This window comes from Pantherophis guttatus, chromosome 2 (assembly GCF_059756535.1).
Source record: "Pantherophis guttatus breed Tessera chromosome 2, ASM5975653v1, whole genome shotgun sequence".
Lineage (NCBI taxonomy): Eukaryota > Metazoa > Chordata > Lepidosauria > Squamata > Colubridae > Pantherophis > Pantherophis guttatus.
In genome coordinates, this window is record NC_142064.1 from 147,448,535 (window position 1) to 147,476,320 (window position 27,786).

The 27,786-nt window shown below is 39.0% G+C and overlaps 2 protein-coding genes across 2 annotated transcripts; one reads left to right on the forward strand and one right to left on the reverse strand.

Moving 5' to 3' along the window:
- Positions 1 to 2,208: 2,208 nt before the first annotated feature.
- Positions 2,209 to 19,096, forward strand: MILR1 (mast cell immunoglobulin like receptor 1). The gene is made up of 8 exons (XM_087886978.1): positions 2,209 to 2,550; positions 2,668 to 2,721; positions 6,193 to 6,513; positions 9,799 to 9,840; positions 13,865 to 13,909; positions 14,621 to 14,653; positions 17,818 to 17,877; positions 19,022 to 19,096. The coding sequence occupies exons 1-8, from the start codon at positions 2,508 to 2,510 to the stop codon at positions 19,072 to 19,074; spliced, it is 651 nt and encodes a 216-aa protein (XP_087743104.1). The 5' UTR covers positions 2,209 to 2,507; the 3' UTR covers positions 19,075 to 19,096.
- A 272-nt stretch (positions 19,097 to 19,368) lies between these two features.
- POLG2 (DNA polymerase gamma 2, accessory subunit) lies at positions 19,369 to 27,692 on the reverse strand. Its single transcript, XM_034412621.3, has 8 exons — positions 26,952 to 27,692; positions 25,470 to 25,578; positions 25,260 to 25,365; positions 24,491 to 24,661; positions 24,188 to 24,328; positions 23,364 to 23,444; positions 21,782 to 21,882; positions 19,369 to 21,116 (listed from the first exon to the last, which is right to left on the reverse strand). The coding sequence occupies exons 1-8, from the start codon at positions 27,643 to 27,645 to the stop codon at positions 20,951 to 20,953; spliced, it is 1,569 nt and encodes a 522-aa protein (XP_034268512.2). The 5' UTR covers positions 27,646 to 27,692; the 3' UTR covers positions 19,369 to 20,950.
- Positions 27,693 to 27,786: the final 94 nt, after the last annotated feature.

Consider the following 27,786-nt stretch of genomic DNA (forward strand, 5'->3'; position numbering starts at 1 on the left):
ATAAAATAAAATAAATGTTGCTTCATTGCAGTGTTTATCAACATTTAAAACATTTGCCATTTAAACTTGTCTGTGCATATGGCTGGAGATGCCAATATCCTTTTCTGGCACAATCTCCTCACCTGAGCTTTACTTGCTCCCAAGATGCTGAGCAGACAATTCTTTGCCCCATAAAGACAGGAAAATGTAGTTTCAGTTTTCCCACTCCTTACTTCTTCTCTGAATATTCATTAGAAGCAATTTTCATTCCTGGCTGTTGCTACATTAAGATAATTGTTCATATCTTATTGAACATAAGATCTTCAAGGAATGAAGACAAAGTTTGCTTTCCAGTTGCTTCTGGGGGGGATTGATGGGTGGAAATTCTGATTGTGTGGATGTGCCCCATCTTTAGTGTTTTGTAAAAGTGTTTTCTGGGGAAGAATTATGCAACATTCCCTATTTACCGTGAAAACAGCTTTACAAAATGAAATAATGCTTGTGTTATGCTGGTTTTAAGACTTTTTCTCAACTGTACTGGAATAGTCATTTCTAAGTCTATACCACAAAATCTAACCACAGGTTTTAGAGTGGATTGGTGATTTACTTACAAAATCAAATTTGTGCTGGATATTTACTAACTAGTAGCAACTGAAGATTTATTCATATCTCTGAAATCACACAGAGCTTTTTTGGTTAATTATTACATGGAATAACAAGAGAGTCAGTTTCCCATGAAAAGCTTACCTGAAAACACCCAGCACGCCCACCCAGTCACATGACCAACCAGTCACATGACCAACCAGCTACACCCACTCAGTCACATGACCAACCAGTCACATGACCATCAAGCCACGCCCACCAAACAAGCCATACCCACAGAACCGGTAGTAAAAAAATTTGAAACCTACTACTGATCTGCCTGGTCAGTTCAATTTTCCTGGGTTGGTGTTCTTTGGATTCCTTCGATTAAACATCATCTCTTGGGACTCTGGAAGCACATCTTCTCTGTAGCAGTGCCTTCCCTCTGAAATGAAGTTCCCTCAAAGAAATGGGTCGTCCCCATTTTGCTCTTGTTTGGAAGACTCATGAAGACCTGGCTTTTCATCCAGGCCTCTGAAGAGTGAGACTTTTATCTTTTATTGATGTTTATTCTAATTGCTTTGTTTGTTGTAAGCCACCCAGAGTTGTTAGGCATCTGACAGCATACAAGTTTAGTAAATAACAACAGCAACACAGTAGAATTCTCTGCTCAGTCAAGTATTTGCTGTTATAGTCACTTTATTATATGTTGTCCTGTGCCTGATGTGTTATTTTTCTCTCAGAGTGGAGAGATTGCGTAAGTAAGCTACTGTACCTCTTAGGCAATCTGTCTGTGACCAGTTTATTTTTTCCTTCCGTTACATAGCAATGGGAATAATTACTATTCTATTTATATTTATGATTATGATCATGGAGCTGGTTTGTTGCAGCGGTTAAGATGTTGATATCAGCATTCCAAGTAACATCCCCAACAAAATCAAACTCCGAGGCTTGAATTTCCTCAAAGTTAACTTTTATTAGCGATGTCATATTGACACATCTGGGAAAACCCGAAGGTGAGAGCTTCCAGGTTTTCCTCACCCAAAAGAAAGTTCAAGTCCTTGCCCTTCATCCACATGACCATCACAAGAAACAATCAGGTACCCTCTAGAACAGATACTCTCCTCATTCTTCTCAGCACAGCTGCAGGGCACAACGGCCTTGGCTTTCTGGAAAGAATGTTATTTTGACTACATATCATCTACACTCCATACAATCCCCCCTTCCATTGTCCCACAGTACAATTTGTGGCAGACCTGAAGGCTCAAAGGTAAAAGATGGTTTCCAGGTCTGACAGTTGGCCTAGAAACAAGGAGATTATGAATTCGAATCCCGCTTCAGCCATAAAAATCATTTGGGTGACTTTGGGCCAATCACTTTCTCTCAGCCCACTCCACCTCACAGGGATGTTGTTGTGGGGAAATTAGGGGATAAGAAGCATTGGATGTGGCTGCTGCTTTGAGATGAATAAAAAGAAGGGTGATATTAAAATTGAATAAATGTTATTACTACAATTGGGCCTTAGGTTTGGATCCCCATTTTACACTTAGGAATCTGTTCCTCCACTTCTCTGTTCTTTTTCTTCTAGATCAATGTGTCATTTTCACTTTTCAGCTCAGTGTTCTTTTTCCTCCAGACATGCAAACAGTTTTGTAATGGAGTTTTTCTGGTGATTTTCTCAATGTTTGATTTGCAATAATGACATGAACCCACTCCAGACTTGCTTTCTAATTACAATTTCCTCCCTAAGAATAGCTTAAATTAAGCAGAAACAGAAACTAGCATAGAGAAGCATCATCACTTTTTTTAAAACAAATTTTTGCAATTTTTCATTCTCTTGATTCCCACCCATTTATTTGCATAAACTTCCTCTTCAGACAAAACTTCATTGGCATAGCCAGTGTTTTGCACAAAAGAGGAAACAGCTTCTTCATTCTTATTTAAAGATGACCGAAAGACTAGGATTTCTGTATCTCTTGTTAACATTGTGTAAGGACTGCTTTATTTTTAATAATAGTTCAATTTCTTTAATGTCACTCAATATTAAATGTTTCAGTTTGTTTAATGTCACTCAACATTAATTATTCTTAATTTCAAACCATTTAGGGGTGCGAAATACGAAGGAGAATGGTGGTATTAAGGATAATAGAGCTAACCCTGGTAAGTTTCTCCCTGAAATTACAGAAGTAAATTTATTATATGTTATATTTGTATTTTCTACTATTAATATAATATTTTTCCATTAAGACCATTGCTTCATAGTCTTGGTTGTGATGTGTGCTAAAGCATGTTCAAACATAATTTAAAATATGTATCAAATTTTAAAAGAAAAATGTAACTTATAAAAAAAGTTTTAATTGTCTGTTAGTCACCTTGGAAATCTGGTTATATGTTATGATGGAAGAATAGCTGAGGATTTTCTGTATCTTCTGTTCTCAGACTACAGAAAAGAATATACATTTATTATTACATTTTTAATCTTTGTATTTGGAATATATACTCTGAACCACTCCTACAAACTGATGTCACTTCTCTAAATTGGAACCGAGTATCTCTCCTTCCATGCTGCAAATCCACTTTATTGAATCTTACTTTACTGAAATTACTAACATTCACTGCCTATGGATGATCATGCTGTTAGATGTTATTCAAAATTGAGAAAATTCACAAAGGAGAAGAATATAAATGACTATACTGAGAGTTAACCTGCTACTTAAGACTTGTTGCCAAGAGAAAAGAAGAAAAGTCAGCCATTACCATTCCAACCAATTTGGCTTATTTACCTCATGAGCTATGACCTTGCATTACAGGTAGTCCTCTAGTTATGATTACAATTGAGCCCAACATTTATGTTGCCAAGTGAGATATTTGTTAAGTGAGTTTTGTCCTATTTTATGATCTTTCTTGCCATGGTTGTCAAGTGAATCATCGCAGTTGTTAAGTTAGTGACACAGTTATTAAGTGAATCTGGCTTCCCCATTGACTTTGCTTGTCAGATGGTCACAAAAGGTGATCACATGACTCCAGGACACAGCAAAGGTCATAAATATGAATCAGTTGCCAAACATCCGAATTTCAATCACGTAATCATGGGGATGCTGCAATGGTCATAAAAATGGTCATAAGTCAGTTTTTTCAGTGCTTTTGTAAATTCAAACAGTCACTAAAAATGTGTTCTAAGTCAAGTACTACCTGTATTTATTTTCAATACTACAATTCACAATATTAACTGTAAATCACCTATCAGCAGTAACATAACAAGCCACAATGAACAAACAAATGGTTCTGCATTATGTATGAACCCACCCATAAAGCCAAGATTACAATATCTGTATTTTTATATTATGATAATAGCAAAACCTTATTATGGTCATTGATCAGAATACTCATGATGTTCAAATACTCCCTTTGAGTAAATACTAGATCGTATTGTATCTAGTATACACTAAAAAGCTATGATGACATATAGTTAAAATTGATGTCTATAGAGATTTTCAACCATCCAGATCATGGTGTTTTTTCCAAAAGGCCCTGGACTTTCTTGGTGTTTTCTTTGAAACCATTTTGCTTTTCATCTAAGAAGCTTCTTCATTTCTAACTGACTGGTAGGGAATGGAAGGATCCTTCAAGTAACCGACTCCTACGCCATGAAAGGTGTTAAAGGTACTTTCAATTGGATCTGGAAAGAGACTGGTAACCAGTTCAGTTTGCAAAGTAGAGGTGTAACCTGTATTCTACCACACACACGCACGCGCACACACACACACACACACACACACACACACACACACACACACTTGTTCATGCCATTGCATTTTGCACCAGGTGAAGTTTACAAAAACTCTTCAAGGGCAGCTCCATATAGAGCACCAAGTAGACTTTACAAAGACCATCAACACATATACAGCTCAATGTGCAGGTAAAATCTAGTGGGAGCAGCTTGAATGAAATTTATATCAACACACATCAACATACAAGCCGCTTGAAAAATAAGACGGGGGGCCATGATGAGGAAAATGAACTATGGGCCACCATTCAAATTTTAGAAATCCTAGATTTCCAGTTTGGTATGGAGACACTTTTATTTACATCTTAAACCTCCAACAATGTAAGAGGCTACCTGTTCATCTTTGGAGTGCTCTGTTGCTTATGTGTTCTGTGAAAATTTTATCATCTACATCACTGCCTTGCGATAACATATGTGTCCATTGACAAAAAACAGGGAAAGCAGGAATCACAGAAACCTTCTATTGCCTTTGATATAAAAAGTTTCTCAAAGCTGAGGTTAGTGTTGAGGAACAGCCAAAAGCAGCCAAATGTTGTTTTTTTCTGACAAAAAAGATAAACTACCCACAAAGTAAGTTAATGGAGTGTATTATTCTAGTTGCTATATTGCTCATGATTTATTATCTTTGACAGCAGTGAAATGTATGCAGATGAAAAAGCAGTAGGTGAAGAGAAACAGAGCTCCTAGAGATAAAAGTTAGATTCTCTAGATAAGGGGTCCCCAATCTCCAATCTGTGGACTGGCATTGGGCCACGACATGCCAGCTACCAGGCCACATAAACAAGCGAAGCCCCATACGCAGGATGCAGGCAGCACACAAAACCACGCCCACTTCAGTCCACAGAAAAGCCTCTCTCCGCAGAACCAGTCCCTGGTGCCCAAAAGGTTAAGAGCCACAGCTCTAGATCAGAAAATTTCAGAGCTAAACATGTTGGTGATTTCTTCACACAAAAAACAAATCTCCATTATTGAAAATTCTGATGATGAACATCATAGATGTTGAAGCATTGCTGAAAGCAATGATCTGTTTACAGGATCTGCATCAGAGAAAGAATTTTAAAAAAATTCCTTACAATAATGAGCAACATCCATCTTCAGTAGTCTTTATAGAAAAAAAATATGGTGAGAGTTTTTTTTTAAAAGAGCAGTTGGAATAGAGCTGGAAATTAAAACTGCTTATCAGATGGATTTTCCTTTCCATGAAGTACAGAAATCTAGTTGTATTTTGAAAATTTTCCAACACAAGTCCATATTCTTTTGGAAAAGGAGAATATTTGGAATGGAAAGCAGAAAGGCCAACTTCCAGAAATCATTCAAAAATGAAAACTACACAACAAATCTCATTTGGTAGCAAAACAACAAGTATTTAAACATTTTTTTTCAGGGGGCTTTAATTATTGTTGTTTATCCCGGGATTATGGATTTGTTTCTATATGGATTGTGGGTTTTTTTTTCTTTTTTGTTTGTTTATCCAGTAGCTGCAGAAAAGTTCCTTGGCCTAAGTTCAGCTAAAATAAAGTGGTAGCAATAACACTAATGAAACCATTTTTTTGTGCTGCTAACAGAAAAGTCTATTAGTAGATTTTCATGGGAGGATAGCAAAGCCAAGCTCCTAGCTCATTACATCCCATCAGCAGAGACAGCAGGTGGGTTCAGAAGACAACTATCTTGGATAACCAGTAGACACAATGGGCTACAAATAGGGCAGACAGGGGATTTGTATTTCTCAATTTATACTGCTTCCCTTTGCGGCCAGGAACTTATGAGGATGTGCTGAAGAGTCAGTGCCACTGAAGTTAATACAGAGTAAATGTTTGATAATCAATGTTCAATTTTTATTACAGAATCGCCTCAGCATAATGCCTCTTGCTCAAAGATTGTGAAGGATATCAAAATCGACAGTCTCACACCAGAAATCACCATCGGAGCAAAAGTGACATTGGTGTGCTACTGGGAGACAAATTGTCTGCCAATTAATTACATCTTATTTTTAAACAAAGGAAAAGTGCAAGGTCCTGCAGTACAGAGCATGAAGGAACAAAAAGTTGTATTTAACACCACAATCCATTCCAACAGTCAACTGGGTCCATATAAATGCAAAGCTGACTACCCGAACAGAAATATGACAGCAACATATAGCCCAGGTTTCAACTTTACACTAAGAGGTACATGTATTTTCCAATAGGAAAACCTTATTAAGCCTCCAGTGTGCTTTTAGGGGTAGCTTTTGGGGTGCTTTTTTGTTTTAACGTGTTTTTTTGTGCTCTTGATACTAATTCCCAAAGAAATTGAGGAATCTTTAAGTCCTTCGAATTCCATCTGATTAGTATCTCTGTCATTATAGATATACAAAGGCTCTAGACTACATTTGCTCCATAAATAGGAAAATATATGAAAAAGGCATAGGGAATGAGATATAACAGTACTGGGAGTATTTCCTAGCCAAGTGAAGAGAGTACGGAGAAGATAAAAAGATTGTCCAGTGAAGAAGAATACTAAAGCTATAATTTAGCAAGGTCTAGGTTATTTCAGATTTTCTGTTCCTAGTCTAGCAAGAAATCAGATTTGAAGGAGAGATAGTGTTTTTTTAAAAAATGATAATAGATACTTTATTGTTAAAATAGTAGAATATGAAAGAAAGAAATAAAGAAAAAGAATAACAATGAAAAATGCAACATAATATAATAATATTTATAGGTTCCTTCATGCTCTTTGACCTTGGTTGTTTTCTTGCAGACATTTCATTACCCAATAAAATAAATAAATAAACTTTATTATCATTGTATGTGTATACACAGTATACACATAGAACGAAATTTACTTGACACCCAAAGACCAGGTCCCACACACACAATCCCCAAACACACTCCTGCCCACCACAATTCCCCACTCCTAAACCACCCAAACATCCACACAACAGACCAAGTAATACTGTCCAACAGCTCACTGATGGTGGCCCTTTAGTTCATTGTTGAGTGCAATTATAGCTCTGGGATAAAAACTATTTAGAAAATGTGTGGTCCGAGTTTTAATTGTTCTGTATCTTCTGCCAGAAGGCAACAGTCCAAAAAGATTGTAAGCAGGATGGGAAGAGTCTCTGAGAATGTATGCAACTTCCTCAAACAGCGAGATTCGAAGATGTTGTCCAGGGCTGGTAGCTGGAGTCCGATAATATTCTGGGCAGTTTTAATGATTCTCTGTAGAGCTTTTTTGTCCACTACAGAGCTGCTCCCATACCATGCAAGAATGCCGTATGTCAGGACACTCTCAATGCTGCTGCGATAGTAAGACAGAAGTAGATGCTGAGATAGATTTATCTTCCTGAGCATTCTCAGGAAGTACAGCCTCTTCTGTGCCTTCTTCACAAGCATGTTAGCATTCATAATCCATGAGAGGTCCTCCGAGATATAAGTGCTCAGAAATTTAAAACTACCCACCCTCTCCACCTCCTCACCATTTATGTACAGTGATAGATGTACATCTCTCTTCCTCCTGAAGTCAATTATAAGTTCTTTAGTTTTTGTGGTGTTAAGTGTGAGATTATTTTCATTACACCACCATGTCAGCCCTTGTACTTCCTTCCTGTAAGCAGACTCATTGTTCTTATTAATGAGCCCCACCACTGTTATGTCATCCGCAAATTTAATAATTGTGTTGGTGTTATACAGTGGGGTGCAGTCATGCATGTACAAGGAATAAAGGAAAGGGCTTAGCACACAACCCTGGGGGGCTCCTGTGCTTAGTATCAGAGTAGAGGAATGGTGAGATCCCATCCTTACTGACTGTGGCCTACCTGTCAGAAATCTATTATATGATGATAGTTGGTAATGAAACATCTGCAAGAAAACAACCAAGCTCAGAGAACACGAAGGACTTCACAGTTCAGAGAGCCATAAATATTCTCTTCTATGGACAATAATATATATCATTAAAATATAAGAAAACAGTGAGTATAGATTTTTTAAAAAACAACTTTCTAGAAACAATCCTCTGTGTTCCATCCATTTGTGCCCCAACTGCTAACCACAATTTAAATATTTATGCTTTATACTAAACAATGATTGTTGTTGATTTCTGTGTTAGTCTTAGAAATCATATTCCAAAAAGGAAAGACCATGTTTAGTCTGGTACTTGTAGCAACCTAGACAAAGGAAATACCCATTTCTAGCTTTTTTTTCTTCGTGATTTTACTGAGTGAAAATAACAATACACAATAAAGAAGTGAGGGGATAATAATAACCAAACCAATTATATTTCCTAGTTCTTACTTTATCAAAAAATCAATGTTAGGGTCAGTCTCTGCTTGTATTTATCTTTTATCTCAATGACTCTTACACATAACTATAAGGAACATTAATGGAGTCCTCACATTTTTCTGTTAGAAAAACACTACTTTGTAGAATTCTACTTGGTAAATGCCAGAAAAGAAACAAAACAAGGACCCAGATTCTTCCTTCCCGCTAAACTCAATTTATTTTATTTTCTAGATTATAAATCATTATAAGTTACTGGTATGTTTATTTTTTTGTTTGAATCTAATCCTAGTGAAATAAATTGATTTATTTATGAGGTTGCACAGATTCTGTATACTATTAAAGGGTCATAGTATCACAACGTTTGAAAACTTCTGCATTAAGCCACCATGTATTTTTTTTATTTCAGCTTAATGGAATCCATACTGAGACAGTATGGTTCTAAATCTTGATTTACAGTGTACTATACCAGTATTAAAACAGGTCAAGATTTAGTATAATAAGTTTGCCCAGCCACTTATTTTGATCCTTTTATGAATACAGCAAGAGTTTTGATTAGGTTCAGGAATTTGCTCTCTCTTAGTTGGGCTAGATAGGTGGGAGTTTTGCTGGATAGACTGCCCCCCTTTGTCTGCACCCCATATCTCTTTAAATCTTGCTCCTGAGAGTTGAGCATTTACAGTACTTGGGGACAGCAAGGAGGGAAAAGTCTTCAGACAAAAGAGAAATTGCTGCTGTCCATGGATGATGGTGATGATGATGATGAAGATGATGATGATGATTCTGTTTAATTATGTCCAATTCTCAGCAACTATCTGGACACGTCCCTGCAGTTTTTTTAGCAAGGTTTTTCAGTAGTGGTTTGCCATTGCCTCTTTCTTAGGCCTGAGAGACAGAGTGACTGGCCCATTGCTCACCCAGCTGGCTTCGTGCTTAAGAATTAAAACTCATCATCTCCTGGTTTCTAGCCCGATGCCATAACCACTACACCAAACTAAACTAAATAAGCAGCAATTGGTGGAATATCAAGTTTAGGATCCAAGGCATTGCTGTTTAGTTTATTTAAAATGTCATCATGCTTAATGAAAGATACTCATTAATATTATTTTTTTCTTCTTCTTCTAACAACAGAAAATAATAATCTAGCTGTTTTCATTGTGCCTCCTCTCATTCTCCTGCTACTATTGATTGCAGCAGTTGTGACAATTCGACTATTGATCCTTCCTTGGTGTAAGGCAAGTGAGTATTGGCTGGGCTTGGTTTATAATTACATTCCTTTTGTCAGAACTCTTTGGTATCCTACAAATTTAGAGAATAGAGCATAATACTTGCAAATGTATTACATACCATGAGCTAACAGCTTTAATTTTCTTTACTTTTCAATTAAATTTAAATTTAATGTACCGTATTTTCCGGCGTATAAGACGACTTTTTAACCCAGGAAAATCATCTCAAAAGTCGGGGGTCGTCTTATACGCCGGGTACCCGAATCTGAGTTGCTGGCGCTGACCGATGACACTTTGGGAGCGCCGGCAACATTGAGGGGAAGCTGTACTCCGAATTAGTTCCAACCTACAAGAGGTGCCAGGCAGTGCGCGGCCCACGAGAAAGGAACGCGTCCCCACTCTACGCCGGAATTCGGGTCACCTTCCTTCCTTTCCCAGCAGTCCACGGTCGACCTGGGCCAGCGCCTTGCACACCTGGCTCTGCGTCTCCATTATGAGAAGCTCCATGCGACTTCGCATGTCTCCGCCCCAGTCACGCAGCTCTCGCAATCCGCTCACCGGAGGAGCCATGAAGTGCTCGCACCGCCTTGCCAGATCTTCCGTGTCCTCCTTTCCCCACGGCTTTCCCGTTGTAATTGCTGCTGCTGCTGCCGCCGAGGCTGCTCCGTCATCTCCACCCACCGCACCAGACCCAGCCCGGCCAGCACCGCCGTGGCTCCCACAGTCCAAGCAGATCGGCGCCCGGGCTCGCAGGCGAAGGGTGGGAGTGCGCAGCGATCGACGCCGATCGCTGCCACCCACCATCGCCCCAACGGGAAGAACCGCCCAGCAGCGATTCCAAGGAGCCCGAAGCGAACATCCTGGAGCAGCGCGGGCCAGCCCAGAGGCTTAAACCCCGGGAGCCCAGGTGCCGAACCCCACACAGCAGAAAAGACATGACAGCCGGTGCCCAGTTCCTTCTGCAGCCATCCGGATCAGGGCCCGGGCTCGCAGGCGAAGGGTGGGAGTGCGCAGCGCACTTTCCTGGCTTGGCGCCGATCCAGACGGCTGCAGAAGGAACTGGGCACCGGCTGTCATGTCTTTTCTGCTGTGCGGGGTTCGGCACCTGGGCTCCTGGGATTTAAGCCTCTGGGCCAGCCCCTGCTGCTCCAGGATGTTCGCTTCGGGCTCCTTGGAATCGCTGCCGGGCGGTTGTTCCCATTGGGGCGATGGTGGGTGGCAGACATGGTGAATGAGCATCGCCCAAACGGTTATGTAGTGACACGAAATAAAATACGTTTGTTTGCACTTCAGTGGGCCAAATCTAACCCAGATCACAGCAACAGATTTAAGGCCACTGTATCCTGGTGTACTAGATTCTTGGAAAGGCATAATTTGGTTCTGAGGCAAAAGACAAAAATTGCACAAAAATTACCTGCAGATCTTGATGCCAAAGTAAATAGTTTCCATCGATACGTAATAAAACAGCGCAAGAAACATGGCTATCCGTTAAGTAGTATCGGAAATATGGATGAAACTCCAATGAATTTTGATATGATTGGAAATAAAACTGTCCATCCAAAAGGTGAAAAAACAATTTTAATTAAAACAACAGGACATGAGAAGTCCAGTTTTACAGTGGTACTAGCATGCACAGCTGATGGCTCCAAACTGAGACCAATGATTATTTTTAAAAGAAAAACAATGCCGAAACTAAAGTTCCCTGTTGGTTGTTTTGTACATGTGAATGAAAAAGGCTGGATGGATGAAGAAGGGGTAAAGCTATGGCTTGATAATATATGGAGCAGGCGACCAGGTGGACTTATTCAAAAACGTAGTCTATTGGTGTGGGATATGTTCAGGGCTCATTTAACTCCCAGCACCAAGCAAAGGCTTGCAAGAATAAACACAGATGCCGCAGTTATTCCTGCAGGATTGACATCGTTGGTACAGCCACTGGATGTGTGCCTAAACAAGCCATTTAAAGATCGCATTCGAGAACAGTGGAATGAGTGGATGGTTAGCGGTGAAAAGTCATTCACAAAAGGAGGAAACATGCGTGCTCCACAGTTGGATGTTTTGTGCAAGTTTGTCATAAAAGCTTGGAATGATATTGATGCAGAAACAGTAATCAAGTCTTTCAAGAAGTGTGGAATATCAAATTCATTAGATGGTATGGAGGACGACTACTTGTGGCAAGATGATGAGGAAGCCGAAGCTGAGACCACACCATCTGATACAGAATTAGATCCATATGATGACTGCCTTACAAATGTATCACAAGATGTCCTTGATGTACTTATGATATCAGATGACGAACAGGAGGATTTTGAAGGCTTTTAAAGGGAAACTGTCACGCCAGCAAAACCTGTAAAAATAGCTTGCAGTTATGATGGGCGTTACTGACTCGCCAGGGACTTGCCCGGCACTGGCTCTCTATTGTTTGTTATCTTCCTCCTATCATAATCAGTTCCAGTTTGGTTGACAGCTTAGAAAACAAACAGCATGGCAGCTCCCATGGGTTTATTGTCTTATCCTTCCTTTCAGCTTTAGAGTGAATTAGGAAAAGTTTAATCCAATTGCACTGTTTTATGTTGACATGTTTGATGACAAACAGCCTTATGTTTATAAGTGACAGTTTTCCTGCTAAGTACCTGCGTGTCATAAGCATTTGAATTAAAATTACCATATTGAAATCAAATCTGATGTTTTTTAATTTTTATTTGGTGTGCGTTGGAAGAGGGGTAGTCTTATACGGCGAGTATAGCCCAAACCCTATATTTTAACAGGAAAAGTAGGGGGTCGTCTTATACGCCCAGTCGTCTTATACACCGGAAAATACGGTAGTGCACATGATTATAATATGTTTAGGCAACATGATTGTTTTGTGAGCTGTTCTGCCTTCCAGTGGGTTTCCAGGTGCAATTCAAGATGTTGGTGATCACCTATAAAGCCCTATAGGGGAACCATATGTTGCAGAAGGTCCTCGCATCTACAATTTAACTTTAATTAAAATAGCAATAGCATTAGCACTTAGACTTATATACCACTTCATAGTGCTTTACAGCTATCATCATATTGCCCCCAACAATCTGGGTCCTCATTTTACTGACTTCGGAAGGATGTAAGGATGAATCAACCTTGAGCCCCGTCAGGATCGAACTCAATGCTGTGGGCAGTTTTTGCCTGCAATACTGCATCCTAACCACTGTGCCACCAGGGCTCCTTTGTGATATGATATATCATAAATAGGATTAGCTATTAATATAATTGAAGGAAGAAATTAAATTTTGGAGTTTAACCAACTCAAAACTTTGAGAGATTGCATATGGCCTTGAAGACTCAGACTGAGCCCCTCTGGCTTTCAGCTGGGAATCCCAGGATTTAGTTTGATTTCATTACATTGTTTCATTTGATTTCCTTTATACGGCCACTCAACTCACCAAAGAAACTTTGGGCAGCTAATATGGTATTAAAAAAAATAATAAAACAATGAAAATCAATCTACATTGTGGTTATCAAATACATAATGTCATCTCCCAAGACAAGTACATCTAATATCCTGAATTAAATAATAGAGGAAAAGACAGTTTTTTCTGACTGCTGAAAGGCTATCATAATTAGGGCCAATTTTTTTTGGGTGGGGGGATGATTTTTACAAAGAGCAGGTATCACTACAGAAAAGGTACATTTCCTAGGTCCAACCAGATGACCTTGATTTAAAGAGAGGACTTGGAACACTCCAGCTTAGAATAGCATCTGGGATGGGACAATACAGCTGGAGACAGGTGGTTTCACAAACATCAGTCTTGTGCCACATAAGGCTTCGTAGGTGATCACCAACACCTTAAACAATATGCCTATGATTACCTGTGCTGCTGCACTCTGGATCAATTGCAACTTCTGGATGATCTTCAAGGGCAGTCCCAAGCGGGCCACATTACAGTAATCTAACATGAAGAATGTAGTTTTACTACAAAGGAAAAAAAATCATTGTTTACTTGAGCCCGTTGTTTCTATGACTAAAATTTTTTCTTTTCTTTTTTGTTTTTTTGCAGGGAAACTGAAATCAGCTAATATTTCCACTGCATATGATGATATTGGTAACTGTCAATATTTTAGCATTGTTATAAAATGTATTTCTTGTATATGAATAAGAAGAAGGAAATATTTTTGAGCATTTAAAATAGCCTCGTCCTAACTCTTTGATGACAGAAGCAATCTTTTAGGTGGCTGATGGTGCACCTGTCTTGCAGAGACATCAATGATCTTAAGCTTTGCTCCAAAAAATATCTATAGGAATAGGAATATTCTTTATTGACTAAGTGTGATTGGACAAGGAATTTGTCTTCAGTGCATAAGTTCTCAGTGTACATACAAACCCCAAAGTGATAAGTCATAGATCATAAATCATATCAATAAGAGAAGGTAGTAGAAAAGATGGGAAGATGAGAAGGATAATGGCAATTCTGCTCTACTACAGGGGTATTTTTTACGCATAAGACAGTGCTGTGGGGGTTAGGTTAGCCTCAAGATGGCGCCACCAATAGTAGTTATCAGTGAAATGGTCTCTAGTAGTTTTAAAATACTTTTTGATGCAAATCAGAACAAATATAAGAGAAATAACTGGCTAGGATTAATCCTCTTCCGCATATGCCATCCTTATAATAAAGGGAACCAGCCTTCCATCTTTCTGGACGTTAGACTGAAGTATTGGTTTAACCCCAAGAGACAATTTCTCGTGTGTTTGTTGAAGCAAGAATTGAACTGAGAGGCTACAGTGACTTAACTTTGGGCCTATGCTTTTCTTCCAGGAGAGAACCAACTTGACAATGAATATTGTATGGGTAAGAGAACCTTCCATGTACTTCATTCAATTTCTCCAACGTGCACTTATAAGAGAAAAAACCAGTTTCCAAGTGCAAGAATATTATTGATTAGATTTAACTTATTTATGAATACACTTGTCACGGAACAGGGGATGCAGATTTTATAAATACATCCTAGGTCCACAGAGCAGTGAGCCACAAAGGCTCAACTGATCCTTCTGATCAGGGGTAGACAATCTTGTAGGAGGATCTTGTTACTGTACAGGTAGTCCTCGACTTACAACAGTTCATTTACTGACTGCTCAAGGTTACAACCATGCTGAAAAGGGGGCTTATGACCCTTTTTCACACTTACAACATTGCAGCATCCCTGTAGTCATGTGATCAAAATTCAGATGCTTGGCAATGGGTTCATATTTATGACGGTTGCAGCATCCCATTGTGATCCCCTTTTGCGACCTTTTGGCAAGCAATGTCAATGGGGAAACCAGATTCACTTAACAGCTGTGTTACTAACTTAACATCTGCAGTGGTTCACTTAACATTTGTGGCAAGAAAGTCATAAAAAGGGGCAAAAATCACAATACATGTCTCACTTAACAACAGAAATGTTGGGCTCAATTGTGGTCATAAGTCAAGGACAACCTGTATACCTGCCCTGTAAAACTATCAATGGCATGAAGTCCAGCCAACAGAAACACTTTTCTGTGCAAGTCCATACAGAGAACAGTTGCTTTTATAAATTTAGTCTAAATCTTCTTACACATACAGGACAATGTGCCATAAAGCAAAAGGTTTTCCTGGTTTGGGGACAAAACTCTAGAGTTAGCAATTTGAGTGATTACATTGGGAATCTTTGGTCTTCAACAGTGACATATTTTGGTTGATTCTTCCATATTAAGGAAGATGGCCCCCAAAGGTTTAAACTCTTTCACTTGTTCCATAGTGCTATTATTTCTCTTACAATTATACTTACTGTACAATTATTACCACTCTTGCTAAACACCTTTGCTTTAGTTTTGGCATTTGCAACAACTTGCAAATTCTGCCTTAAGGTTGGGGGTGCCTATAATTTGTAAGTGGGAATAGAATGGTAAGGGCACCACTAGTTTTGAATCAATACAAGCAGGATCACTTGTAGGATTACCAGCAGGCTGTTCTTTCTTAAATTTCAACTGCCCTCTGAAGAGTCACCAGCTGAGACCTAAAAGAACTGCGAGAGAATCAAAGAAATGCCACCACAGGGAACTGTAAGCTGATGAGAGGGATACAAGGAGCAGGAATATCTCTTCTCTGGGTTTTCTTTCTTAGCCTGAAAGTTATGGATTCTAGATATATGGATTGATGCATCTTGTTAAACTAGAAGGTAGTTTGTTTCTAGATATATGGATTGATGCATCTTGCTAAACTAGAAGGTAGTTTGTTTCTAGATATATGGATTGATGCATATAGTGCAAACACTATAAAATGTTTTTATAGTTTAGAAAGCATGCAAATACGAGCAGATGAATAGGTACTACTTTGGCGAGAAGGTAACAGTGTTCTGTGCACTTTGGCGTGTAGTCATGCTGGCCACATGATTATGGAAGCTTCTTTGGACAATGTTGGCTCTCTTGGTTAAGAAACAGAGGTGAGCACCAACCCATAGAGTCTGACACTACTGGACAGAGGAAAACTTTACCTTTTCTATACCTTTATAGTTTAGAATTATCTGTGCACCAGGCCACCATGTCTCGTTCAACAAAACTTGAATAAAACAAAACATAACTAAGCATGTTATGTGAACCCAACCAGTAATAATCTTGTTTTAGTTCAAACTAAAGTGTCAAAAGCAAAGACTCTGTCAGACAATATGCAAAGTGGCCTTTTTCTTAACCTTGTTTATAACTAAAATATAATTGGTTGAGTTCACACAGTGTACTCTCCTGCAAGCTGTCGCCTTCTCAAATTATATGAACCAGCTATAATAACCAAACAACATAATACAAAATCATTATAAACAATATAAAACATGCCTTTCCAACAAAATCCATCCCTGACTGTAGATCATGATCATAGTATAAGCCTACATTTAGCAGGCCAATCAACAGAGTCATTTACATTTTTAAATGCACCCCGATGCCTGCACAAATAAAGGGCATATGAATATGTACAAAGTGCAATTATAAACATCAAATGTTCAATAAGCTAACCGAACAGTGTTAGGTCTTTTTGGTTTTTCCAAAAACTCCAAGAGACAGCATTCAAGCAACCAACCAAAGCAAAGCAAACCATGTACTGTACAGTATATAGAAAACGTTTAGGAGAAGAAGATCCTGTGTAGATGGCTTGCTAAACCAGTGTGGGTCCCATTGATGATGAGACTCAGGATGAATCTACAAACACAGGGAGTCCTTAAAGGTACTCTCAAAGCTCCACAATCAAGAAGACAGGCCAATCCAATCAACTCAACCCTGTATTAATACTTTTTGTATTTACAATGGGTACACAAACGAAGAAAAAAACAAGCAGTGATTTACCTTCTAGGCCAGTGTTTTTCAAACTTGCCAACTTTAAGATATGTGGACTTCAGCTCCCAGAATTCCCTAGCGAGCATGGATACACACTGCACTGTTCTAGGCAGTTATGCAGTGAAGTGACGAATGGGAGAACAGGCAGCTCTAGAACAGTTCTCTCACAGCACTACGTATTCCTTAAATGCCTGGCTACTTCGCTCTAAAACTCCGTCTCTAGGCCACTTCCACCCAGTCTAATCCCATAACACAAGGGCCTAACTACCTGCTGTACCACCCAGAGAGGAAAATTTAATAAAACATTCCAACTGCAAGAGATAAAACAACTTTATTTACTTATTCAATTTATATGCCGCCCCTCTCCGAAGACCCAGGGCGGCTTCCAAACCTATCATCAAAACAACAGAGGCAACTACTCCTTTTCAAACAGCTGTATTGTATTTCATGCTTGAACATGAAACCAGCCTGCATTATTTCATACTCAAACCAAAATTCACAAAATGTGTTTTGTTTCAAGCATGAATAATTTTGAACTCGGATCGTTTCAGGTTTGAACCATTTTGCATATCCTAATTTATATGTTTGAATTCTTCTTTCAAAGAAATGTCACTTAATTCATTGCCTTGCTATTATAACAGTACCCAATTTCTTTCTTGCATTATCATTTAGATTATGAAATAACTGAATATTGCAATTTGAAAATGAAAACCAAGACAGATGACAGATACGGTAATTTTTTGGATCAAAAGCATTCTAGTTATGTGAGCATTTGTGTGTGTGTGTGTGTGTGTGTGTGTGTGTGTGTGTAAGTTGTTTATTTGTTTGATTTCTATAGCCACACATCTCAGCAAATGACTCTGGGCAGCTCACAATTCAGAACGTATATTACAATTAAAATGTATAAAACATTAAAACAATGAAAACAGTAAAAAGCATTAGAACTGTAAAAAACATTAAAATGTCTAATTTGAAGTGAATAGTAAAGCAAAATATCTGGCTTGTTAGCAATATAGCTAGGAGGCATGTAGTGCCCCAGGCTCAGTGGCATGGGCAGGTTTTTAGAACTTTATGGAAGGCTAATAGGGTTGGAGATTGGTCTATGGATGACCAACTACATACATTTGGGCCAGTGAAACTAGCCAATAATTGCAGTAACATTAGGTAGCACTGCCTATCTCAATGGGAGCATATAATTGCTTCCTAAAAAAGAAAATGAAAAAGTCTACATCAGAGCAAGAGAGCTCCTTGCCGTTTCAACAGGATATACATGAGATAAATCACTTGGGTGTGAAGCAATTTAATTAAAATGCAGAGCACAAACTAAAATAAAAATTATCTGCAGTTCCCTAGAATTGGATGGAAAACTTGCAACTCATGGTAGCCATAGCTAGAATAGCCAATAGTGGGAAAGTCAGTGAGTTGTAGTTCAGCATTGTCTGAAAAGTTACTGGTTCCTTGCCGTTGCTCGACAACCATTATTGGTTGAAAGTGAGGTCTATTTCTGAAATGTTGCGAGGTCATTCTATTTACTCAGAAGTGAGTGCCATTGATTTCAGTGAGACTTCAAAATACCAGTTCAGTACAGCTGCAGACACAAACTCTGTTAGGAGAGGTAGGCCTGAATCATCAGCATGTCCAAGTGAAAATTACACTACTTTTACAGTGCAATGGATAGGCACCCATCAGTTTTCTGACTGGACAGGTGTCAGCTTTATAGCTGACTTATCCAGGTATAATGACAGTAATTTGTCACAATTTTCTACCAGCAAGCATATTGTAGATTTAAGTTATTTTATTGTCTAGTTTTAAGAGTTATTTTTGGGAGTCTCCCCTCAGTATGGTAACATTTTTTAAATTTATGGTTCTATTCTAGTGAATGACAGTGAAGACAATACCGTAACCTATGCAGAAGTCATCTGTAAATAAAAGTGATTCCTTTATATGACAAGGATGAATGTTTCAATTATTCTTAAATTCCATATTTATTCTTAAATTCCATATTTAATATCAAAAGTGATATTATTTTTATCACTTTTTATCTGTACAACACAGCAGGAAATCCAACATCAGAATAAGTATCTGAACATTGATGCAGTCTCCAGAATCTCATTTTTCACCATGCCAAAAAATGTTGGTGGCAAACATGTTTTGAACCATTCTAGTTCATTTTCAAGATTACAGTAAGAGTTAAGAGAAAGAAGATGAAAAATCACAAAAATGTGCAAGATATATAAAATTCAGCTCTATTTTCGGAATGGTCAAGTCACAGAAGAATGCCATGATGGGAACTAAGGCAAGAATATCTAAATATCTAATCAGACTTTCTTAGACTGGTACAGGCTTCCCTCCTAGGCTCTGACTGGTAGAAGACCTTATCTTCTGTCAGGGGAATCATCTGTGAAAACCAGGCAAGATCTTCCTGTTCACCTTCTATGAGTCTCATTCTGGAACTCACATAGCAGTTCTCTTCCAATGTTCTTCTGAATTGCCCTAGAACAAGCTCTCACCAAGATAAACATGTCCTATCCATTTACTGTTCAGCATTACACTTTACTAAAACAAATCTTCAACAGCCACTGACTAGACTCTAGAACAACGTCACCACCATACATTCTCCATCCAAGTTCTTCTCAGAATTTTCAAGGCAGTCTTCTTTTGCCAGCTCATTAACCTTCTTTTTCTCTCCTCCATCAGAATTTTCCTATGGGAAATTAAGCTACCTGCCCTACTCACAGCGTTCACTTATCTGCTCACTAAATAAAGATGATTAGTTGGTTGTCTGCATGGACATAAGACCTTTCACTGGGAAGACAGGGCTGAACACAGGCTTTAAGTTGAATTGAACTCCCAAAATAACCAGAGGATAAAAGTTGCTTATACCTGGTGCTGTGAAGGCAAAGCCAACAGGTTTCTGAGGAATCCTTTCAGATGCTCTCTTATAAATCAGTGGAGTTTTTTGCATTCACTTTGAGTGCTTCTATAATTAATTATATAAAGATACTGAGTCTGTCTTATAAAGCAGTGTTTCCACTTGTTCCTCCAAGCTAGATAGTCTCTTCCAATTGTTCACTTATACTGAATTTCTAGCAAGTACTTTCCTCCTTATAAAATGTCACATTTTAAAGAAGCTAATGCTCCTTATTTTATGTCATTATAGAAGTTTGATTTTATGTCAGTTCTGTTGAGATAAAACAACCAAGAACGGATTGGATCTTTTCTGTTCAATTCTTCAGAAGTTCAGCATAACTTATTGTCCCTTGGTAATTTGGCTCCAAGATAAGGTTCTGTTTTTATTAAAGAACAATATGACGGACACCGAAGCATATGAAAGCAGCTTCTTATATTAGCATGCTTTCAAACTTTTGGAAATGCCATTTATGTATATTGTTGTTGAAAATGGGCAAAAACAACAATTTGATTTAAGTATGGGCTTAAATGATCCTTCTTCAGATAGATGCCCTAACATACCCATCCCAATTACTATTTAAACCCAAATTATAGAGAAAAACAATATTGAACCTTTGAAATACCTTTTTAAAAAAACCAAGATCTTAAGCTTGAAAATGGAATGTTCACATATTTCTGTTTGTTAGACATAGTTCTGTACTATTATGAGCTCACTGTTGTAACTAGTTCTACACATGTGATATTTTGTCTGCTTTACCTTCTCATATGGAAAAAAGGCGTATCTCAGAAAACAGAACTACATATTGGAGAAGACATATTTGACTAAACATATTCTGACCTAAAGAAGTATCATCATTCAGAAAGGTTCAAAACTGCCTTTATTTAAAAAAAAAAATCAAGTATTTTTAGCTGCAGACATATATTTGATTAAGAAGTCCTTTAATCTAGATATATGCATTGTTTCTTTCAAAGTGGTATCTCTGCTTCGCAATTGTACCAGCCCATTCTCTAGTGTGGCATCACTGATCAGGATTGTGAAAAGCACACCTATTTCATCATACCTATCAACAGGAATAAGAACAAAGAGTTACTGTTCAAGGGTATACAGCAGCAGCAGTATCAGGCATGTATATTAGGAAAGCATATTTCAGGAATCAATTAGAGCAAGGGTCCCCAACTGCAAGGCTGCGGTCCATTACTGCGCTGTGGCCTATTCAGAACCGGGCACGCAAGCAGCAGACTGGCATGCACACACAGCTCAACTTGCACTCATGCAGCCCGCTTCCCCTCTCCCCCACTGGGCTGCCAAGCCGCAAAGGTTGGTGACCACTGAATTAGAGAGTAGATATGATCCATTTAAATCATCTAAATTACTTTTCAATTACTTTAATAATAATTGCTTGCTTTTCAAATGGAATCCTGAATTTTCAAAAGACCTAAACAGTAGATGGAGTTACATTTCACTCCAAACCATGAAATACTTTGTATAAATCTGGCCTAATAAACCACAATTACACTACTTATTTATTCTGTCAACTCACTAAACTGTAAGGAATTCAATTTGCAAATAAATGCAGGTTTTGGGGGGTTTTTTTGTATCTTAAGGTTAATTGGTTTGCTCAAAAAGACTTCCGAGCAAATTTAACCACTTTGTCAATGTTGTAAATTTTTCAACATTTAGCTCTCAACATTAAATTCTGAATTATGCCCCCTTTTTCCTCCTTACTTTGTATAGAGCTGCTCCAAAGAAGATTGCATGGTTTCAAGATAGCCAGGCCAAACAGAAATCTCATTTTCTAACAATTCCTTGAACAAGTCTTGGCACACCTTTGGGGAAAAAAAACACTTTCTTGAATCATTGAATGAAAAGACAAAACTCTAATGATAAAAAAGTTTATATCTGGCACTAAGGAGATTTAAATACATGATACGAGGGGTCCTTGGTGCTCTGAGCTTGCCTGTTTTCTTGCAGACATTTCATTACCCTAATGAAACCTCTGCAAGAAAACAAGCAAACTCAGAGAGCACCAAGGACCCCTCATTTTAACCCTGAGCTACGAATATTATCCTTTATAAATACATGATACTTTATGGGTGAAAGAGAAAAGAAAAAATCCCTGAGCTAACATTGGTTCGTTTCTTCCAATACATTTTATTTTTAATGTTCTACATTTTTTGCAAAATTCAGGATATAAACTATTTTTTGTAATTACTTAAGATTTATTAGCCTTGCTAGGAATAAGAGCTTGATGCTCTCAGCTCCTATTCATGACAAGCGGGTCCTATTTTATTAGACTTTGTCTTACAATTCAGGGTTCTGATGTAATATCTGTATAATATGATGCACTTCTAATATTGAATATAGGTTTACCTACACTAATAACTGTACAGAATTATAGAGAGCAATTCTCTATTTGAATCCTGGTAGCCAAGAAGCCAAAAAGATTGCAAAGGTGTTAGAGGGGTAAAAAGTTTTCCAGAAGCAATCAGAAGATTTTAAAAAATGCATCAAAATCTTACACTGCCTGTTAAAATCAGAATCACAAAATTGGAAATGACCTCAGAGATTATGTGGTCCATCATCCTGCTCAATGCTCATCACAATAGATTCACAGAAATTTCAGCTGTTGTGAGTGAACTAAGAGAGAACTAAGCAATCTAGCCATTTACTTAGATTTAGTTTTTAATAATAAAAATGATATTCAATTTATTTTAGTTACTTGTTTTCCATTTTAGATGCTCCCAAATTAAACCCTATGTGATCAAATGCAGCATGATAATTGGTACAGAAGCTTGACAGAACAATCTTTGTAACTCTGGTCAACTCTTGAGTGACATAAAAACAGAATGGAGATTCTCTGTACAGTTTTCCTACAATCACATCACATAATTGTGACCTGTGACTCAGTACTAAGGAACATGCTCGTAGTGAAAGTTTTTCTAGTGCAGACCTAACTTCCATAGACATCAGCTTCAGTGCCAGGCAGGGTAACAGGTTGGTGGATCAGAAATATTTCTCCTCTGCACAGCAGAATCCTTGATCCACCAATAGGTACAGAAAAGCCATATATACATGAAGTTGTTTTATTTAATTTATGTAGAATTAAATCTGCCCTATTGTTACACTATATTTTCTTGAAAATACTCCAGCACTTGAACGTAGATTCTGGCTATATTTTTTTTCTTGGAGAAGGGCTTTTATCTTTTATTAGAGCTTGGCCAAGAGAATTAGATGGAAAGTGCTTTTTTTAAAAAAAAAAAAATAGAGACATAAAAACTATTTTAAAAATCTTGCTGTGATAGCTCACCTGTCTCAGCTCTACTGCTGGGCCCCTTCCCATATCCAAAGCTACTTTGATGGGTGCCAAACACGGATGAAGCTTAAGGACCTGAAATAAAACATTTTTGAAAATAATGTAAAAATAACAGTTGCAAATATTTACAGAGCAGGATGGTTCTTAAAGCTAGTTTCTTTTTTCTCAGAATGCTCCTGCTGGGAAAAATGAAGATGCACTTGCTTAGTCCCTCTGCAACTTCTAGGATTTTTTTCTTCCATGCCTTCAACCTTTAGAATTATTTGGGGGGGGGGGGGGGTGCGCGGCCACAACACATACAGTAGATGGGGAAAATGGGAAAGGGTCAAATATCACACTGTTTTCATATGGAAAGTTTCTATATCCAACCCACTGAAAGCAACACAAACTACGTTTATAGTTTACAAATTTACAGCATTGGAATCTTTAATTCTCCAAATCAAGGTGGCGCAGTGGTTAGAGTGCAGTACTGCAGCTACTTCAGCTGACTGCTAGTTCAGCAGATCAGCGGATCAAATCTCACCGGCTCAAGGTTGACTCAGCCTTCCATCCTTCCGAGGTGGGTAAAATGAGGATGACCCAGATTGTTGGGGGCAATATGCTATTTAGTATACTGTCTTTGGTGTAAACCGCCCAGAGTCCTCGGAGAGTGGATGGCATAGAAATATGAATAATAAAATAAATAAAATAAAAGACTCAAATAGGAGACAGTATTAAGCAAATTTTCTGAATACAATGCCAAAGGAAGAATCTTACACTCGGCTTTGATCTAACGCTACAACTGCATTGATTTAATTCAATTTAGGAATATGAATCACCTGTCTCTGCAGAGCTTTCTTTTTGGTCAAACCATTTTCAGACACTTGCATGCTATCATAGAGGTACGCTAATACTCCACTGTCCAAATTGCCATTCAGAGAGAGGACATGAGGAACAACATGCTTTCGCCCATCTCGACCCTGAAGAAGAAACATCAAAACGTGCATTCAGTTAATGTGCCCACATTTCAGCATGATCACCTATATCGCTCGTATTATTATATCAAACGGATGGTACACGGGGGGGGGGGGGAGTGATGGTGCTAACACAACAACAGCATTAGAGAGTTTAATAAAACTTACATACAATCTTGATACGTTTCCTGGATACATTTGTAATAGTTCATTGTCTCCCAGCATCTGCAGAGTTTCTATTGTTTCCTTCCCCCAGGGAAAATTATAATAGAGATTGTTTCCTCTTCTTCCTTCTTCATTGTGAGCGACACTGCTGAAGTTGGATGGGTTTATGGCAAACTATTAAAAAGAAATATAAAAATGCAGGGATTTACAGACTAAGTATATCCCAGGTACACCCAAATTAAGACTATGGATATTTATTTTAATTCTCAACACAACTGAAAACTGTATGTGTTTCACTTTGGAAAGCAAGTACATACGGTATTAATTTAGAAAAATCTGGTTGGGAAACAACGTATACCTCAGAGCCATACTATACAGACACTGACTTTAATTTTTGCTGATATGGGATATATAGGATAATTAGGATAAAAATTATCCTAACAAGTTGTAAAAACTTACCTTAACATCCCCCAAAGTAATTGTGAAAAAGTATTTTTAAAAATCATTTGAAATTTTTCTGTTTAAATTCCAAATTAATTTTGGACTGTTATCTATTGAAATTGAATTTTTTGGTTTGTAGTTGCTGATTTTCTGAACTACTCAGATGAAAAATAATTCAGTTACCATTAGATTAACATTTAAAGCAGTGAGCGGCATGAATTAAATGTAAGAATATCAATTCTGCTTTCAACTTCACAGCAGCTTTTTCAGAGGAACCATTCAATATTTTGATAATTTTAACATCTAACATAGGTAAGATCTCTCTAAATACCTTTCTCCACCACTGGAGTCGCTGACGTAACCAATAGCCAAACCACTGTCCAGCTGTTCTGGCAGAGCTGTACCAAACAAGGGACGCCATTGTCCTTTCACCTGTTCTTTAAAGAATACCAAGAAGAGGTCAACAAATAAACAAGTTGTTTTTCTTCCAGAAAAGGGCACATATCTACAAAAAAGAATTTAGGAATCTGGATTACTGTACCTCATAGGATATTTGTCATTTGGATGAAAACATACTCCTATTTGCGCAATTCCAAAAGGCAGTCTCTGGTTTACCAACTCCAGACAATCAATATAATGCTCTAAAGCATCTATCAACATAAATTAATAAATATTAACAATTGATGCATTACAATATTGCAGGATAATTTCATTTATCCAGAACAGAAACAGTCTGTGGATGATCATATCATGTAAATATACTATGCACTGATGTAAATGTCTCATACAATTCCATGATTCTAATGCTTGAATATACCATTTAATGACTTAATTTCAGACATAACATTTAACATATCTGCATTTTCGATTAATAAATACAGTACCATCTCTGTACTGTTAAATGAAAGTTTAAACCAAGCGTAGGAACACAATAGCCACATAATCATAAAAACATAGGAATCCTGGATTAGGCAACAACTAATTAACCACAAACACACCAAAATAGCAAAACGTTTTTAATTACGTTATAATGCAAGTTCCTCCTTTTCATGTGGAAAAGCAGCAGCACCCTTATCACCTCCCATCTACCTTTTGTGGCACTGCAGACAAGTAGCGCCAACCACTAATACTAACACCACCTTTATTATATAGTTACAGAATCTTGCAAGTGTGAAAGTACCTCTCCTGTTCCTCCTTTTTACTTCTTTTTACTCTCCCCAAAACTAGGGAGAGTAAAATCCCCCCTCCTGTCTCCCAAGGTCATCCCCACTGCCATTACACTTATTTTACTTTATAGACATTGCTGCCCAAAACCCAAGTAGTCCAACATTTTTTGACACACAATTGGTCAACAGAGTGCAGCCTGTTTACAGATTCATGAATACAAGAACTTCCATTTTGTAGGTTTCCTTATTTGTGGTATATAGAACTGCTGTCACTGAATGCCTGATCCTGAGACATTATTGATCTACTGCAGATCACGTCCACATCTCAATTCCGATTTCCCTTCTGACCTCCCACTTTTCAGACCTTTTCCACCACAATTGAGCCGTGATGGCACAGTGGTTAGAATGCAGTACTGCAGGCTACTTCTGTTGACTGCTGGCTGCAGTTCGATTCTCATGTGGTAGAACATTTTGTGCCCCTAGAGGCCACCTGCGGACACATTGTGGACAGCCCACAACCTGTTAGATGTCAAGGTCCTCTTAGAACATGATGGACGAACATCACATCATCATCATATTGCTAAGAGCCGCTGTGGCACAATGGTTAGAGTGCAGTAGTGCAGGCTACTTCTGCTGATCGCTGGCTGCCAGCAGTTTGGTAGATCGATTCTCACCAGGCTCAAGGTTGACTCAGCCTTCCATCCTTCCGAGGTCGGTAAAATGAGGAGCCAGATTGTTGGGGACAATATGCTGACTCTGTAAACCGCTTAGAAAGGGCTGTAAAGCACTGTGAAGTGGTATATAAGTCTAAGTGCTAATGCTATCAGAAATAACAACCTACAGAAGCCACATCCTACCGTGAAGAAGGTTGTCCCGAAGCATCCCAGACCGGGCTAGCATTTTCTGCAAGACGGCGAGCGGCTCTTCTCCGTCCGATCCGGCTTCCTGCAAGGTCTCCCCGACGGTGCGCGGATGCACCAGGCGCAGAGACTCCCCCAGGGGCCCTTGGCCAGCAGCGGGCTCGCGTCGAGCCGGGCCCTCCACGCCCAGCACTTGTTCCCGAAAAACCACCACCGCCTCCCACCACTGAGCGGCCAGGTTCTTCTTCAGCGCCACCCCCAGAGGCCCGAAGGTCGGGTGGTCCCCTCGCAGGTAAGAAGCCCAGGTCTGCTTGTCCTCTTCTCCACCTCCACGGAGGAAACGCCGCCTCCGACAAGCAGCCAAGGCTGCTTCGCCGCATTCCTCGCTGGCATGGCCGGCGTTGCTGCTGCTGCTGCTGGACGTTATGCAGGAGCGCGACTGGACCCCGGAGCCCCGGAAAAGCCGCCACGGCGATGCACGGCTCCCCGCGAGCAGCTTCGGGCTGTCGAGCTGCTCCCACGGGGCTCCAGGCTGCCTCTCTCCCCGCCTCTTTCGAGAGCGTTTGTGGAGAAAACTGAGGCGCCTACCGGATACGGGGCCACCGGAGCCGCGTCCGCCGCTGCGAGTTATGGAAAGGCCGGGATTTGCAAGGCACAAGCAGCCCCACCGGCAGCACCGCCCGAACCACATGTAGGAAACCTCCCGGGGGGGGGGGAACTGATTGGAATGCGCATGCGCCGCTTGGCCGGGCACTCGCGGGAGGGAGTTGCCGCCGGTGCGTCACCGCGTTTGGCAACACTGACGAGACCGCAGAGCCTTTCGGGCAATGCT

Coding starts and splice junctions, on each gene's coding strand:
- MILR1 (XM_087886978.1), top strand. CDS start 2,508: ATGACCGAAAGACTAGGATTTCTGTATCTCTTGTTAACATTGT. Junction 2,551..2,667: donor GTATCTCTTGTTAACATTGT/GTAAGGACTGCT, acceptor CAAACCATTTAG/GGGTGCGAAATACGAAGGAG. Junction 14,654..17,817: donor TGACAATGAATATTGTATGG/GTAAGAGAACCT, acceptor ATTATCATTTAG/ATTATGAAATAACTGAATAT.
- POLG2 (XM_034412621.3), bottom strand. CDS start 27,645: ATGTGGTTCGGGCGGTGCTGCCGGTGGGGCTGCTTGTGCCTTGCAAAT. Junction 24,329..24,490: donor GAAACGTATCAAGATTGTAT/GTAAGTTTTATT, acceptor TTTCTTCTTCAG/GGTCGAGATGGGCGAAAGCA. Junction 21,883..23,363: donor CAGCAGTAGAGCTGAGACAG/GTGAGCTATCAC, acceptor TTTTCCCCAAAG/GTGTGCCAAGACTTGTTCAA.